Below are 18,679 nucleotides of genomic sequence, written 5' to 3'. Positions count from 1 at the left end.
GCCAGCCTGATCCTAGAGATGAAATCAAAATGATGAAATCTACAATCTGTCTCAAGGTAACCCTCTCACAGCTAGCTTGCGACATCAACAGCTACATTAACATCAAGCTACATGTAGGCTACGGATGTAGCGACAACAAGATACAAGTCAATTCTAGACAACAACACAATCAGGACTTACAAGTTTTTGGTAACTCGGTACGACAAAATAGGCTACATTGTTAACTCGTCTTTAACATGTCCCGAATGTGATCTGATCAGAATCACATTGAAGCTTTCTGACAAAAAAATAATTCCCAGGCTACATGTATGAAAGAGGACACAATCCAGCCCACACAATCTAGGCTGCAATGGGGGTGTCTAACATTTACAGTCTTTGCTGAGACATGTTTTACGTTGCAGGATTTGCATAGCGTTGAAGGTTACAACAATTCATCTGTCATCCGACGTGCCAAGAAAGATCAGCCGTCTCCATTTTCACATTATCTGCATTTTGACTAGAAGGAAGAGACATTCGTGGGAATGAAGAGTTTTGAGGAGAGAACAGTTAGGTCTTAAATAGCTTGCAGACATCTGAAATGCACCATGGAATAAATGTGCTTGAAAAGACAAGGCTTGTACGTAACTCAAAACCACCCATCTCCTTAGATACCAAGGTAAAAGTAGGGTATCTACACATTCACATGGACAGTGTGAAACTGTTGCTCAATATGTACACTGAGCCAAAATATAAAACAAAAAAGGCAACAATTTTTGATTTTTACTGAATTTACAGTTCATATGAGGAAATCAGTCAATTGAAATAAATTCATTAGGCCCTAATCTATAGATTTCACATAACTGGGAATACAGATATGCATCTGTTGGTCAGATACCGTAACAAAAAAAATAAAAATGGGCCTCACAATCGTGTCACGGTATTTTTGTGCATTCAAATTGCCATCGGTAAATACAATTGTGTTCATTGTCAGTAGCTTATGCCTGCCCATACCATAACCCCCCCATGGGGCACTTTGTTCACAATGTTATCAGCAAACCGCTCCCCCACGCAACGCCATACACGTGGTCTGCTGTTGTGAAGCCGGTTGGACATACTGCCAAATTCTCTAAAACGATGTTGGAGGCGGCTTATGGTAAAGAAATGAACATTCAAATCTCTGGCAACAGCTGTGGTGGACATTCCTGCAGTCAGCATGACAATTGCACGCTCCCTCAACTTGAGACATCTGAGGCATTGTGTTGTCTGTCAAAACTTAATTTTATAGACTGGCCTTTTATTGTCCTCAGCACAAGGTGCACCTTTGTAATAATCATGCTGTTTAATCAGCTTTTTGATATACCACCCATCAGGTGGATGGATTATCTTGGCAAAGAAGAAATGCTCACTAACAGGGATGTAAAAAATGTTGTGCATACCATTTGAGAAAAATAAGCTTTTGGGCGTATGGAACATTTCCGGGATCTTTTGTTTCAGCTCATGAAACATGGAACATATTGCGTTTATATTTTTATTTCGTGTAGTAACTTCAGTCAACTAAAATTTCCCTATGTCACGAAAACAGTAATGAGCCTAAAAAGCAGCTCCCTGAGAGAAAAACAAGAGAGACGGAGAGAGTGTCTACAACCTGTACAGGTTTCAACAGGAAGTTGGGGTTAATTTGAATATTGCAGGTGCCCACTGTTTCGCTCTGTCCTTTACAGCCTAATTGGGCCCAAACAGATTTCATCACGGCGCAGACTGTTGACAGGGAACAGAGTTTACATACAGGAAGGTCTCTTCTGACTTGGGTTGTATTCATTAGGGCACGCAACGAAAAATGTTTGAAAATGTTTCGCAACAGAAAACGATACTGACCGTTTATTATTGGACAAGCCCAGGAAGTCCCTTCCCGTTTCAGTCGTTTCTTTAGTTTGGTGCCTAATGAACAACAACTATGCACCTCGTGATTGTGATTGTATAACATTTCAAAATGCAATTGCGGGTATTAAAGATATTTAAAGAACGATCATTGGGCTCAAAGCACACTGTTTATAATCAAGATATCTGATATGGCTTTGAAATACAGAGCGAGCAAAATTTCACATTGGCCATCGTGAGTGCACTTATTTTATTTAACCTTAAATTTAACTAAGCAAGTCAAATTCTTATTTACAGTGACGGCCTACCCCGGCCAAACCCTAACGACGCTGGGCCAATTGTGCACCGCCCAATCCCAGCCGGTTGTGATACAGCCTGGAATCGAACCAGGGTCTGTAGTGTCACCTCTGCGATGCAGTGCTTAGACCACTGCTCCACTCGAGTGCCACTCACTAGGGCACATTGCAAAGTTATTTTTAGGACATTACATTTACTGTTAGATGAATACATAGGCCAAAATATAATAGTCCACACAAAGGCAAAATCTAATGAAAAATGTAAATAACAAAACAATTATAATAACATTGACAGTAAAATAATTAAAGCCATATTGTCAACCCAAAATTCCTGACAATCACTGCAGTAGGTCTCAAAAACCTGCTCAACTTAATATCTTCCAAAATTACACTACGCCAGTGCACTTTCAGCAATGTATGATGATAGCCAAGTAGGGGGAAAAAAGCAATGGCAAAACTCGCCTACACCCCTTTGTGGTCGGTCATACAGCATAACCAACTCGTGAAGAGAGTGAAGCTCAGAGATAAGAATTTGAGACTGTGGCAGTTGGCAAATTCTGTTGGCGACCGTCTTGTATCCAACTCCCTCATCTGTGCGAGCGCAATGATCGGGTGTCTGTTTCACGGCTCCAATGACCTGCCTGTAGGGGAGAGGAGAGCTCTGGCATTAGCGCTGTGTGCTAGCTAATTAAAGGGGGAAACCTAGTCAGTTGTACAACTGAAATGTGTCTTCCGCATAATAATGTTGTTCCTAAACCCTCTGAATCAGAGAGGTGCAGGGGGCTGCCTTAAATCGAAAACCACGTCTTCGGCGCCCGGGGAACAATGTGTTAACTGCCTTGCTCAGGTCAGCTTGGGGATTCAAACCAGCAACCTGTCGGTTACTGGCCCAACACTCTAACCACTAGACTACCTGCCGCCCCAGGAAGGAGGGAGGAAGAAAGAGAGCTAAATATATCTACGGTGAAACAAAGCTACCATAAGTGAGCATTACAATATGAAAGCCCGGCTAGAACACTAGTTATTAGCGTCCCTCTTGCTCTCGCCAATACAATGTGCTATTATGGTGAGACAAAGCTTTTTCCCCACCGCCAAAGGAGATGAGAAGTAGTAGAGTAAAAGGTGGGGGACAACGTCATTATATCCGAGTAGCCCCTATTGTTCTAGTCTGTAAGACCTCTCCCACTGGGATCATTATGACACATCACCGGCAACGTGAAGCAGGAAGGGAAAAACCAATGGCTATTCAAAAGATATTGAGGCTGAAGAGCCTTAATAGGTCAATGACAACAAACGGAAATCCATTTATACTGGAAAACACCCATTTTTTTTTTGATATTTCAAATCATGATGATTCTTCAGCATAACTTAAAACAGGTAAAACTACCTGCAGAACAAAATAATTTATTTTATACCCTTAAAATCTCAATTTGTACTGAGATTTGAAGGGTTCACTTCTGGCTAGTGGGCCTAAATACCTCACTGAGGGGCTGCTGGTGGTGGGTCTATCTGCGTCATGGTGAGCAATAGGAGGCTTGGCTGGCTCCGGGGACGCTGGAGAGGAGAGTGGGTGCAGGAACGGCAGGAGGTGTGAAAATTAGCACTCCCCACCGCTCAGCTGCCAGCTTTGCACTGGGTCATTGCAGATAGGGAGCGAGAGAGGGAGGGAAGGAGAGACGAGCGGGCAGAAATAGGGGAAAGGGAGACGTGCACGCAAAGCCGCATACACACAATACACACCCACATATAGCCTAAAAAAGGGTTTGATACGGCTCTCTATACATTGAGGCCTATCAGTTCAGAAAAGCGCTTTAGCATAATGGACTCATAGCAACAGCTGCTACGCAGAGAACGCCATGGGAGATCTTCTGAGCAGTATTGACCATTTTCATGCCAAAGCTAATATGACACTGCTTCAGCACACTGAAAGCCACAGGTTTGACTGACAAGTCAATTCCTTTCATGAGAGAACATTACCATCACTCCTCGGCTCAAAACGTAAAATCACTACCCATTAGATTTAAAGTAAGCATGATCTTGCTTTTCCCCTTATTTAGGGCAATATTGGTTCCTTTTCATTTCTGTGTTTCTGCTTGGTTTGGCATGAATTGCACATGATTGATTTAGCCCAAGGAATGATCTCACTCTTACGCCTCGATCACACCGACATCGCTATAGCGGAAAAATGGTACGCGGCATCATCTGGATATGTGTGCAACAAAAAGTTCAACATTCACCTTCTGCTACCATTTGTCAAGCCGTCTACGCATACAGTTGGATTGCACACATTCGATAAATCCAACGTAGGCCCCACACAGAACGCACTGCAACGCAACGCTGCAAGGAAAACGCAGCGTTCCATTGGAAATTAACGTACTTCTGGTGTATCAAAATGCAATGACGCTGTCGGTGTGATCGACGCGTTCGCCCGTGCTAAGTGCGTCTGTGCGTGGGCCTCTGTGCGTGCGCCTGACTCAGCATGCTAAATGCAGAGACTTCACACACAGCTTCAATACCCACTTCGCTGTAGCAGGGAGAGAAAAAAAACCACAACCAACTGCAAAAGGGGGGCGATGTCATCACCTGCCCAAACGCTAAAAAATACCACACATTGAGGTTAATAGTCAATAGTAGGGTCCTAGGGCGCTGGTCAAATGCAGTGCACGACATAGGGAATAGGGTGCCATTTGTGACACATCCCTTATACTATCTATAAGGAAGTGAATACAGAGTGGAGTGAATTAATACCCCAGTTAATGTTCATGTATCATGTTCATACTACTTAGATCATCGTTCACACTCTAGATAGATCAGAGGTGACAGAAGTTCACAGTTCATGGGCAATGCCAATGCCATGTGTGTATTTGAATTGGCAATGCACACAACAGTGTCATCCACCAGGCCTAGCCTAAACATTAGGTCGATAGTTACAGTACATATCGGGATCATATTTTTGACAATATATCATATTGCAGGGGTCTCAAACCTTTTCTAGTATGAGCTACTTAAAAAAACAAAACAGTAAAAGTGTCATGAGCTACTCATTTTATTCTAGCTTTCAAATAAGTGTACAAGAGAACATAAACTATGTTCTGTCAATATACCTGGTAAAATAATGGTTCATAAACAACTAGAAAATCGGTGATATATTTTCAAAAATTGTGTTCAGTTTTGTTTTTCAATCTTAAAATTATTGCGCATACAGCAAGTGATGAAATTGCTGTCTAATGTGCCGGTCTAGTGATGGTTCTGTAGTGCTGCTGCTTCACTTCAAAATTTGCAAATAATAGATACAAATGATATACTTACTCATGATATACTTCTGCCAGGTAAGCTTCATTTGCAGTTAACATTTCATTGATAAGGTTTAGGGGAAAGTATTTCTGTCATGCCAAAAGACTTATCAGATCAACTGGCTACACACGGACTGACAAACAAATGTGCGCATCACATAGACGGGCAATATTGCTGGAAAGCAATTGGCAGACATTGTGTAAGGTTTGACTTTTTAAGCCAATAGTGGCTAACAGGTGTGGGATAATGTCAAAGCTGTGTTGATTAGATAGTAGCTGGGAGCTTACGGTGTCTGATACTTGTGAGATTTGTTTGATAGTTTGGGGTGGAAACGCATAAAAATTGCATGCACTTTCAAAATAGTATGGCGAGCTACCTGTTGCTTGGCGATCAACCTGTTGGAGACCCGTTATATCGTATCGTTTTGACAATATAGCAGTATTATTTTTGCTCTAGTTGGCTGTACCTACCCCAATTGTTTTAGGAATTTTTACATTTTATTCATTTAGCAGACACTCCTATCCAGAGCGACTTACATATATTTTTGTACCCTCTCATACTGGTCCCTCAGGGGATTCGAACCCACAACCCTGGTGTTGCAAGCGCCATGCTCTACCAACGGCCACACGGGAGGACTGTTCGCCATCGTTTAGCACTTATTTCTATGACTGATCAAAACTTGTTGTTTTCTCATGGCTCTCTCGTTCCTCTGCAGCAGACATATGGTGAGCAATATGTTTGGAACGTCAAATTGCAATAAAATCCATGTATCAAATCGTGAGAGCTGCAATACATATCGTATCGGCACCTAAGTATCGTGATAATATCGTACTGTGATAATATCGTGAGATCCATGGCAATTCCCAGCCCTAATAGTAAGGCAATGATGGATGCTGATAGTTACAGGGATGCAAACTGTTGAGGTGACTTTTTGTTGCATATAATTTGCACATTTTCATAGAATAACAAGTACACAATACATATTTCAACAATCTCAACTCTGGCAACGTGTTTATGGTAGGATGGCATTGCTTAATTGATTACGTGGGTTGAATTTCATCCATAGAAGTGTATTGTGCCATATCACGTGTTGCTGTACTCCTGAGCAGCATGATTTTCCATGTCTTTATGTTTGGCAAGACAGCTCTGCATGGCTGCTTCTCACTGTAGTAGGTTGTAGTCTATATTTTGGTTATTTGGATCTCCATTCGCCTTTTATTTACTCCGTTTGTTTACTGTTAATGTAACTAACCTAAACATAGATTTTGTCATGCCTTTATCCATCTGATATTTTGCTTTCTACCTACTTGGTACCACTTTTGTGCTATTCGCATTCATTTATTCACAGCTGTGTTGGTATTCCAAGCCAAACTGCTATTCAGTATTTTTGTTTGCGCGCATTAATAACTAGTCTACTACTTTCAGCATTTAGTTTGCATTATTTTAGTAATAGCGTGTAGGGCGCTGTCAAGTCTGCTGATACAGCGCAGTGGAGATTGGCATGAAATCTGTAGCCTACATGTCACTTCAAAAGCAATTAATTGTCTCAGAGAGATTTGAACTTTGTTTATTGTGGTATAGTGTGATATAAGCAGAATTCAATACAATTCCAATGCAAGAACCCCCTAAAAACGGTGTCCCCTTGGCCACTTTACCATGGCGCCGGGTCTGGAGAGAAGCAGATAAGTAGACAAATGGCTGGTTAGGGGATGCGGCTGGCTGCTCACACGCTCATTCAGATATGACATCTGACATCACGCTCTGAAATCTGATATTCTATGTGTAGGACACACAGGGATGCATTCTGTGTTCAGTCATTAATTCTGTAATGAGAAACATGCACCATTATTCATTGGCGGGTGGTCATGTTAGCTTGCCGTCTTAGGTGCTAATGTAGCTAGCTAGCTAACGTTAACAGCTTTGTGTGAAATAATTTGCGCTATTGAAACATTCACGCAACTAAAATTTGCTTCTATCAACTATAACCGCAACATTATTTCTAACACAGGTTGCTTAAATCGCGTTGCATTCCAAATTTCCCAGTCAGGAACAAAGTTTCTTGAGTGGAGTGAGTGATGACACAGCTGCCATGCAACATGAAACATTCACCACCCCCATGTGCCAAGTCGATGAGAATAAGGTCTTAAGCAGCCTATAACAAAATCTTAAGGAACATCCCAGTCTTTTGCACAAGCACTTAAAATGTACAGTAGGCAGCAACATCCAGTTGAGAAATAGCTGAAATCCACACTATGGCACACTCTTACGCTCACACTTCCTGGCTATGGCATCACTTCCTCCCACAATATTTCCACTTTGGTGGTCAAACAAATAAATAAATATAAAAGGGCATTTAAACGATACAGATATCTTCAACACCACAGAAGTGGTTACTATAATGAACAAATCTCTAAACGCAACATGCAACGATTTTACTGAGTTACAGTTCATATAAGCAAATAAGTCATTTGAAATAAATTCATTAGGCCCTAATCTATGGATTTCACATGACTGGGCAGGGGCGCAGGCATGGGTGTGCCCACCCGGGTAGGCCCAGACAATCAGAATGAGTTTTTCCACACAAAGGGGCTTTTCTTACTAACAGAAATACTCCTCAGTTTCATCAGCTGTCAGGGTAGCTGGTCTCACACGATCCCACAGATGAAGAAGGCGGATTTGGAGGTCCTGGGCTGTCATGTTTACACGTGGTCTATTGCCAAATTATCTGAAACAACGCTGGGAGGTGGCTTATGTATGAGAAATTAACATTAAAATACACACAATTACAGAAATAAGCTTTTTGTGCATATGGAACACTTCTGGGATCTTTTATTTCAGCTCATGAAACACTTTACATGTTGTGTTTATATTTTGGTTCAGTAGAAATATTGTCTGCATTGTGCTCCGTCTAAATTAGCCTTTCAATATTTTCTGGTGCCTACCAAATATAGTCTAAGACTACAAAACAATATGCTGAGACTCAAAGCAGTATTTAGCAACAAACAATAAGGAACTAGCAGAGTGACCAATTCACATTAAGAAACACTGCTCTACAAATATTGGGAGCTTCCTCCCTGACCATGTGTAACAAGTAAAAAAACAAAACAAGGAGCCAAATGTCCCTTGTTTCAATAGAAGTGTAAGGGCTGTACTTCAAGTCGAACCCAGGACACCAATCAATGTGAGTCAGGCCATTGTTATTCTCCATTACATAAGGGCTGCTCTCTACCTCTTATCTCCGTCAGTCCACAGTCATAATCGCTAGTTAGTTCATACCCTGTCAGATAGCATTAACCCCAGCTGTTTGTCAACGCCGAATAGGTGCGTGCACAGGGAAAGTGAACTTGGGGGGGGGGGGGGGGGGGACAAGCAAACCTTTTAGGATGACGACACTGCACGCTCCCTCACTCTCAGACACACAGGGTCAGGTGGCTTTATATAGGTCTACTGTTTGTTGAAGGAGGAGAGAGCAGAGCTACCCTTGCACGAAGCTGCGTGTTTATTTTCAAAAAGCCACAGCCCCTTCACAGCAAGCATGGTGTGTGCCTCAGACCTTGTTTTTGTCCACAGACAGTGCAGAAATAAGTTGTGTTCGGTCATCATTTGATCCCCGGATCTACCTAAATAAAGTAAACATTAGCGGTGACCTTATTTGAACCAGTTAAACCGTCAAACATGCTTCAAGGGTGAGGACCAGCCGAGAAAATTGGTCAGCTGTTCATACGACACTCCACCTTGTGTAGAGTATAACATACAGCCAGGGGGTTTCCCTGACAACGTAACCTGATCAGGAAGAACTCCAGGCCCTGATCAGGAAGAACTGAAGAGAAAAACTCCAGGCCCTAGTGATAAGACATCACTTTGGTTCAGAACATTTCTGTCCCTCAGCTGCTGACACACTAACATGCAACTGGTTGGTAAAGTTGGTCAAAACCACCATTTAATAATAACAAACTAGCTAACAAACTCAAATCTTCCTGGCAATTGCAATATGCGCAATGTAGGAAAATAGCTGAAACTATGCATTCTATAATTTTTTTTACCCAGAACCTAAAATGATGGATGTGGGTTAGGGCTGACCCCATTTAGTTGACTGGTCGATTGTTTGGTCGATAGGCTGTTGATTATCGGAGATTTTAGTCGAGCAGTAGCAAAGTCTGAGTGGACTTCTGCATTGTGGAAGCCATGGGGATGGCACAGTCCATCACTCTATGACATGTGCTACTGAAATTGTATATGGTTACATTATGTAACAACGGTGCAACACAAATAAAAATGATATTATTTTATAAGAAATGCGTTTTCTCCCGCGTTAGATAGTGGTCGCTGTCGCAGTTATAAAATGCATCAGTGCGCTGTTGAATTGGTGTCTTTTCCTAGACCATGTTGCTATGTGCACACATTTAACCAGCATATTGGTGTTGAGAACAATGCGGTGGAGGTAGCAGCGGAGATAGGAGACGAGAATACAACCCTTGCCTTAATTACCTAAGAAAAGTGAGGAGAGCGGAAACTAACGTAGGTCTATAATCAATAGCCTAACTTAAAGGTGCCTGGATTTATAAATCATCCATATATATCTACAGAAATAAGACCGATCCTGCTTCTGTTTGAGTGTTTGTTTAATACCTTCCTTTTTCCTTGATCTTGTTATTATTATGATGATGATCACTATAATAAGTAATGTCATTATCATTAGTAGGCTGTAGTATAGCAGCCTTGTATAACCATCATTGAGCTGGAGGCATAAGAGCACATCCTGTTTAGTCTTAATAGCGTCTTTAATAAAATACTTTTACAGGCTACTGTATCAATCAATCATTAATTTGGTCATGTCATCAGACAGCATACGAGTCATTCATGATTTGAAATGCAATCAAGCATTTTAGTAGTAAAATAAAGCGACCACTAAATAATTTGCGTAAACAAATAGGCATAAACTGTTCCTAAACAGTTGATTTCAGAAATTGTATTAACGAATGAATGGGACTCTTCAGTATTTGCTGTAATAATAGCTTTACAAAAAAAAACGTTAAAGACTCTGGTACGCTTATAATTAGTGTTGTTTACATTGTTCCAAACGGTCAGAAAAAGTATATTGTAATCTAACAGCACCTGTATAGCACACACAATATGCAGGCAGCACTTTCTCCTTACATCTTTTTTTCTATATCTCCAGTATTTTCCACAACTAATCAAATTTATTCGACATCCGACTTCCCCTTAACCTCCTGAGCAACCAGTAAACATTCCCCCATTTCGAGTTTGTCAAGTCCTCTGCAATTATTTTACTGTCACATGTTACAGTGTTCTTAGCTTGTTATAACCAATTTATTGATGTGATTATGATATGCTATTGGTCATGTGTATGTGATGCATATGTGTCACTTAAAGAGTGAAGAGAGCAAGGGGTTTAGAGAATAGGAAATATTTTTCCGAATTAGGGATTTCAGTAACATTTCAGTCAGAAATGGCTGTAATTATGTGTAATCTCTATTTCCTAAACGTGAGAGGGCTGTCTAGTGTAAGTCAGCTCTGCACCAGGCTGATAGGACTCTGTGTGCTTTTAGAGCCTTGTAAAACCACAGTGCACTACCCACAACACATCTGCTATGAGATGATAGCAGGGTGGGAGTTTAGTTTGGTGTTCAGCTTTGAACCAAGGGTGGCTTTCATTGAAATAAGAAAGTAAGACTGCAAGGGAGCAGTGTCTTAATAGAGGACTACCACATTCCTTCTCGAGCTTTGCTCAGTGCTACTATGTATGACTGTACAGACAATACCGACCAAGGAGCAAGAGAAGAAACTGACATTGTCCTCTGTCCCCAATGTATGCATGTAGGGTGAATTGAACGATTGACTTAGCACATGCTATATGGCTGCCTGCAGGTTCACTCCATTTATTGCGTGGACACTTTACGCGCTGATTAGAGCACCGACATGCAGCGAAGTACACTTGATAGTTCAGTGCGACCCTTCTGCTAAGCCGGCCCTTCTCTAGAAGGTTGATCAAAGCCATGGAGACGATAGCATTGAATTAGAATGAGTTGAATTAAGATTATGACGACCACTCATTGTCAAGACCCTTGGTCTCTAAGCAACGGATGCTACTCCATCAACTGAATGAAGTGGATGGGAGGAAAGAGGACTATCAACATAACAACGAAGTGGAGAAAGCAGAGAAAGTGTCACACAGCTGGTCCAGGTACACACACACACACACACAAACACAGTAGCAAGTGACACAGACAGAGAGCTAGCAAGAGAAAGAAGCACACACACACACCAAGGTTTCCGTTGGGAAAATGTGTTGCAGGACAACATGACCGGGAAGACTTTAATTTCATGAAATCTCTAGATGAAAATCTGTTAAACTTAGAAAGAGGGGGAATAAAGACTCAATAACTAGAATGGGTAGCTAATAAGACTAGGATTGTGTCTTTGGCTTCTGGACAACGAAAGAAAGTTCATATGAAAACCAACAGGAAATAGAGAAGTAAATGGAAATTAAATTTGCCAAAATTATATAAATTAGAGCAGTCATTTGAAAAGAGTAAGAACATTTCAGCGAGACAACGCAAAGGTGAAATCCATTAAACACCAAGAATTGAATTCAATGCCCTTGACAATCAACTGTTCTGTCGTGGATGATGTTGGCTTTCACCGACTGGTCGAGCACCTCGAGCCCCGGTACGCACGACCAAATAATAACTATTTTTCAGATGTTGCCCTACCGGAGTTCCACAGTATTGTTGGAACGCACATCCATGAGCTACTTGTTATGGGCGTCACTGCTATTAGCTTCACGACTGACATTTGCACCAGAGATGTCAACCCTATGAGCATGCGGAGTCTGGCAGCACAATGGGTCGACGAGGATTTCGTACTGAGGAAAGCCGTAATACATGCTCAAGAATGTGCTGGTTCTCATACCGCTCCTGCCATTTCAATGGCATTTGAGAACAATGTTTGAAACATGAGCACACTTCCTAGCTCCATTCAAACTGACTCGGGAAATAAGCTCATCCACTGCGTCTGCAGCAGACGTGATACCCTCTGTCACAGCATTGAAACGCCTGTTCAACAAAACTGCCAACAGACTGTGGGGTTAAAGCTTACAAAAGTACTGTACAAGAGACTGTGAACAAGTGATTCGGTGGGATTCTGTCAGAGCCTCGTTACTGTGTCGCCACCATGCTCGATGCTAGGTACAAGGACCACTACTTCAATGCAGACAAGAAACATGGACAGAGCTGAAACCTCAGTGCTTGACATGTATGATGAAATCCTGGTTGAGACTGAACAACAAAGCAGCACAGCAAGTAAGTGAAAGAAATAGGTTTTACTGGTACTGGGGACATACATAAACACCAACAAAATAACTTTTGGGTCAGTGTGTGCCAACTATTTAACTGTACTAGAACACTTAAAAGGCCACAAGGTAAATATCGGATGCCGGTATCTGCCAAAAATGTCATATCGGTGCATCGATTATAATTTTAAATTCAGATATTTATGATTAACCACGTGACAATGATTTTGAGAAAGGAAAAACGTCCTTATTGAAATGAAACTGTTCCACGAAAATGTGTATATGGAAATCATAACTGGTACGCAGAACGGTAAGATAAATTGTAAGCTTCCCCAAAATGTAAACTCACGTGCCTATGAAGTCTTTATACAATAAGGTAAGATATGCCTCAAAATATGAAATAAAACATTCAGGATTCAAAACAATCACACTGTAAAGTGGTGGTTGATGCACTGATAGCCTGTTGCATGCACTTGAATGGGAGGAGCACTTCAATTACCAGTTGAAAAAAAATAGTAGCTTGTTTTAATTGTGCACCAAAACTTAACATGAGATCGCATTTAGAATTGTCGCGCAATGAATGGGCTTATAAAAGCATGTTTTTTTAAACTCCAGCAGCAACCAACTGAAGAACTGCAGGAGAAATACTGCTTTCATCCAACACAACTAACACATTTAAAACATTGACTGATAATATTTTTTATTCATTGGCACCTTGCGTCAAGAGGTACGATAACCCAGGCACAAGAGGCTCTGGAGCCCTGGTCCCCAGGTCGAGGGGATTCAACCAGCACTGCCTGTCCACGCTTTCCTATCACTTCTCTGGGCTCAGAGACACTTCCACACTGGGTCTGGAGGGAATGTGCCTAAGCAAATCAATCAACAGCTATTTGAAGTTAAAATGGTGCATCCTGCTAGCACACGGTTAGCTCGTATCACTACTGATAAGGAGATGGTAGGAAGTCATCAAGTGACATTTTGCTACCAATGCGCTGAGGAGCGCAGCACTGTTTAGTATTAAATTCAGTGTTGTTGAATGTTAGCCCTGTCTAAGGACTCCACACCTTCCCAGTGTGTTTGTACTGGGGGACATTTTTAGCAACAGCCTAAGTAGTAGGCTAGGCTAGGTTAGCTACGTGTTCGCTAGTAAATCAAATGCCAACTTCCCATACAAAACATCATTCCCTTCAGGGCTTTGTGAGCAAGCAACTGGGGCCACTTACAGTGCCAGTGACAAGTTGAGTACACACAGGAGACTCAGGGCTCTGTTTCTTGACTGTCAGGGGGGCTTTTAGAAGAAGCTGACACTAACCAGCAGCACACAGCTAGCCAACAGTGGCTGCCATGACAGTCCCAGCTATATGTTAGATCAAAGAAATTTGATAGCAAAAGAAGTCGCAGTTCTGACTTCTCTTGTAAATGTCATTCTCTAGTCACTAGTGCTATGGCTAACCAGAAAACACAACAAAGAATAGGCCTAAATTCACAGTATGAATGTGGAATGTATGTGCTTGAATGTGGAATGTCCTCACTCCTTCAGTCATTGCCAAACCAGTTCAATTTGTTATCTTAAAACGCAGCACTAGGGTCAACACTTCAAATGAGCTATTGGCATCTATGCTTCCAGTCTTTCATGGAACAAGAACACATTTAACTGCAGTCAAGATGTATTACATATCAATGTTCTATTCGTTAAGAAAGGAGACTTTTCGCAATCTGGAGTGAAGAAAAAAAAACTCTGGTCAGATGGACCTCGACTGCATTTTCTTTAATAGAGTTCTAAAATGCGTCTGGAATGTATTACTGTGCCGCTCTTTCGCCCTCTCCCACTCGTGTTCACGCCCCCCACACTCATACCAACATAAACACCACACCATATTGAAAAGGCCCCAATAAGGCCCTCTTAGAATCCCCTCTGGAGCTCCAGTATCTAAAACATATAGGCTAGGCATAGACATTCTAGTACAGTTCAACAGCTAACACACACACACACACACACACGGACGCAGCGTTCTAAGGCATGGCATCTCAGTGCAAGAGGCGTCACTACAGTCCCTGGTTTGAATCCAGGCTGTGTCACATCCGGCCGTGATTGGGAGTCGCATAGGGCGGCGCACAATTGGCCCAGCGTCGTCCGGGTTTGGTAGGCCTTCATTGTAAATAAGAATTTGTTCTTAACTGACTTGCCTAGTTAAATAAAGGTTACACACACACTGACCAAAAAGTTATTTTGTTGGCATTTGTTTGTTTTACTGGTAATGGGGACAATCGAAACCTATTTCTTTCACTTACTTGCTGTGCTGTTTCGTAGTTCATTTGTTCAGTCGTTTCATTCTCAACCAGGATTTCATCATACATGTCAAGAAGTGAAGTTTCAGCTCTGTCTGTCTCTCTGTGGCCTCTCTTCCTCAGTGTGCTCTGTCACTGTGTCCGTTTCCATCTTGTCCAGCTGTGTATGTAACATTTCACGTAAGCCCTGTTTGTCTGCATCAAAGTAGTGGTACTTGTACGAGCATGTGGCGACAGAGTAAAGAGAGAATGCCTGTTGAGCAGACGTTTCAATGCCGTGACAGAGAGTATCACGTCTGCTGCAGACGCAATTGATGAGCTTATTTCCCGAGTCAGTTGTTCGAATAGAGCAAGCTAGTGTGTTCATGTTTCCAAGTTTCAGACAACCAGCACATTCATGAGAATGAAATGCTGATATCGCTGATCCAAATGTCAGTCGTGAAGCGAATAGCAGTGACGCTATTACTGTGTAACTCCGGTAGGGCAACATCTGAAAAATAGAACACTTGGTAGTGTGTACCGGTGCTCGACCAGTCGGTGAAAGCCAACATCACCCACGACAGAGAACGGTTGATTGTCAAGGGCAATGAATTCCATTATCTTGGTGTTTAATGGATTTCACCTTTGAGGTCTCTCGCTCAAATTTTCTTACTCTTTCAAATGACTGCTCGGTCCACACAGCACACATTGTGGGCTAGGTTAGGAATGCTGTGTTGCACAGTCATTGCGTCATGTACCTACGTTATATAGGTATGCACGTCAGCTTTGACATCATTTTTTGCACACCGGCGTTAAACTAGACATCGGGTCGATGTCGGCATTTTTAACTAATATCGTCCGATTCCGATATCTTCACCGATATATCGTGCAGCTCCACTATAAATGCATCGGAATACATGTAGGCTACACATTACAGTGGATGTGAACTTGTGTGACAAGTCAAAATGATGCTTGATTTAACGACACAAGTCCTATTCCACACTCTGCACACCACGCCCACTTTTGTCTTTCGCCCACTTTGGTTCTCTCATCTGAAAGATGCACACCTGTCATAATCCAAGCTTCGATTAAACTGCACACTGCTGCAGTGGTTTGTTTCCATAGTCCTAAATTAACTACACTTGGCTGTTTCTACATTCTCTCCACTCAGAGAGCAAATCCTTTCGGATCATAGTGGGATATTATTTATCTGCCATTTTCCTCACCTATGGTTGTTGTGTGGCGGGGTGTGAGTGAAACAAATGAGTAACGTAACAAGAATGTTGGTTTGTCGTCGCCAAGGGATATCAAGGATTAGAAGATCTTACCTCTCTTCCAGTGGAAGACTGCCTTTACTGCGCTCTTCCACCTACGTAGACAAGCAAACAAAACAACTAAATTACAAAACAACAACTAAACCTCCATAAAGACATAGCAGATTAAAGAATGTATATTAGTCTTGTAATTACAGTTTAGCCTAATAGTTTCTATATTGAGTCATTGTTTTAAAGTGCAAATTAGTATATGATGAGCATCATTAGTAGGTTTTCAGCACTTGATAATGAATAAACAATGGACAAATATAATTAATCAAGAGTGTTAGGCTTACATAAACCCAAATGCATCAACAAATTAGCTGCAGTCTAAGTTTGTACGTTTATAACATTTGTTTTGGATAAAAGGAATGCCATATGATTTTTTTTTTTAAATGACTATCTTTCTAAATGCTGCTAAGGTGAATGGTGGCCCATTGTGACAACACTAATACTCAAAGCAGATGCACGGGTACATTATGTACTTCTTATCCAGGTGGGTGTAATCTTGATTGCTGATTGGTTAAAAAAAAAATCGCATCCCAGCCGGTGTCTAGTCCTATTTATTCCGTTCCATCTGACTGCGCAATCCACTGTCATCAAGTTTATAAATTGATTGGTTGGGCTGATCTCCACTATAAAAAGCATCTAGACATTATCTCACATTTCTTTTAGACTAACCTTACATTTTCAACAGTGGAGATTTGTATAAACCTCGCTGTCTGTCTCCGACACTTGCAACATTGTTTCAACATTCAAATTCGATCTCCAGCTGTCCCATAGTAATGAACGTGTCGGGACGAGACAGGCAGGCAGCGTTTCTCAGCCAGTTAAAATCAGGAAGGGAAAAAAAAACAGCTAAAACAAATGCGTCTACTTTGTGGTTATTCTGGCTGCACATTTTGACGTGACTAAGTTAGCCATAGTTGGCTAGTTAGCAAGGGATAAGAATGTTGCCAGCTATTATGGCAATGGAACATTTAGAACGAACGACTGTGTCGTATCCATAGATAGAGAACGACTGGGTCGCGTCTCTAGCAACTGAACCGATAGAATGAACAACCAGCCAGCTTGGGTAACAGCCCGAGATGTGTGTCGGGACAATATCTTGTGGAAGATTGAAAAGGTATGAATAAATTCATAAAAAAATAATTTTCTGAAAATGTGTCAATCATTATTTGAATATGTTGGTAACCCGTTGTAAGACACTGCATCTTAGTGCAAGAGGCGTCACTGCAGTACCTGGTTCAAATCCAGGCTACATCACAACCGGCCGTGATTAGGAGAGTCCCATAGGGCGGCGCACAATTGGCCCAGCTTCGTCTGCGTTTGGCCGGAGTAGGCCGTCATTGTAAATAAGAATTTATTCTTAACTGACTTGCCTAGTTAAATAAAATGTTAAGTAAAAATAAATAATGCCCTCGAAGCCGGTGTTACTAATACATAATCTAAACAAACATCGGCTTCTCTGGCATTATCACCTAAATGTAGGAGCCACAGAGAATGTTTTTTTACATACAGCTTTGTAAACTGGAGTGTTAGCCGAACTCGTTGCTACCATTGAACAGCTCACTTCCATAGGAACAATCTGGGGCCCATGACATGAGTCACATTGGCGAGCTCTCAGCAGTACATTGGCTTTTTGTGCAACGGGAGGAGAGTGGCTGTGTGGGGATAGTGGGTTTTAAAATACAGTAGTAACTTTGTGCATGCAGCCCCCTTTTATACAATGGAGGCGTTGGTGTTGCCAGAAGGGGAAAAAAAAACCTAATTATTTACAGCAGTGATCACCAACCTCCAAGCCATTCCTAGTCAATCACCAAAAATGTACGTAAAAACCAAACAATAAAGCCTTGCGTTCCTATATTATTATGATTTGCAGCTTGTGTCTTTTTAAATATTGAGGAATATTTCACTTTCTCTGGTCATAGGAGTAACAACATTAATTGGTGCATGAGGCAGAAGTAATGCAGTGTGATTTAAGATTGTTTTGCTATCAGCTGGAAGACTTTCTCCTTTCTCAGCGAAGAGAGGAGGGACGTTGAGTCGGGTGACCGGCAGCCTCGCCGCTGATCCCTCCCTCCCCTCAGACGCAGGTAAATAAAAAGTTCCATACACAAAAAAGCTTATTACTCTCAAGTTTAGTACACGAATGTGTTCACATCCCTGTTAGTGAGCATTTCTTCTTTGCTAAGTTAATCCATCCACCTGACAGGTGTGGCATATCAAGAAGCTGATTAAACAGCATTCTGATTACACAGGTGCACCTTGTGCTGGGGACAATCAAAGGCCACTCTAAAATGTGCAGTTTTTTCACACAATGTCACAGATGCCTTAAG

The 18,679-nt window shown here is 41.7% G+C and overlaps 1 protein-coding gene across 4 annotated transcripts in view; it reads right to left on the bottom strand.

Annotated features, from left to right (window-relative positions):
* Nucleotides 1-18,679, bottom strand: part of tmem131l (transmembrane 131 like) — a 100,097-nt gene that overhangs the window by 62,592 nt on the left and 18,826 nt on the right. For all 4 annotated transcript variants that reach the window (XM_021619108.2, XM_021619107.2, XM_021619105.2 and 1 more), the window contains exon 3: nucleotides 16,356-16,396. In XM_021619108.2, the coding sequence (XP_021474783.2) occupies nucleotides 16,356-16,396 (41 nt within the window). The remainder of the gene's footprint in view (nucleotides 1-16,355; nucleotides 16,397-18,679) is intronic.

This window comes from Oncorhynchus mykiss, chromosome 10 (assembly GCF_013265735.2).
Source record: "Oncorhynchus mykiss isolate Arlee chromosome 10, USDA_OmykA_1.1, whole genome shotgun sequence".
Classification (NCBI taxonomy): Eukaryota; Metazoa; Chordata; class Actinopteri; order Salmoniformes; family Salmonidae; genus Oncorhynchus; species Oncorhynchus mykiss.
The sequence above is the reverse complement of the archived record's forward strand: the minus strand, read 5'-3'. Positions and strand labels throughout refer to the sequence as shown.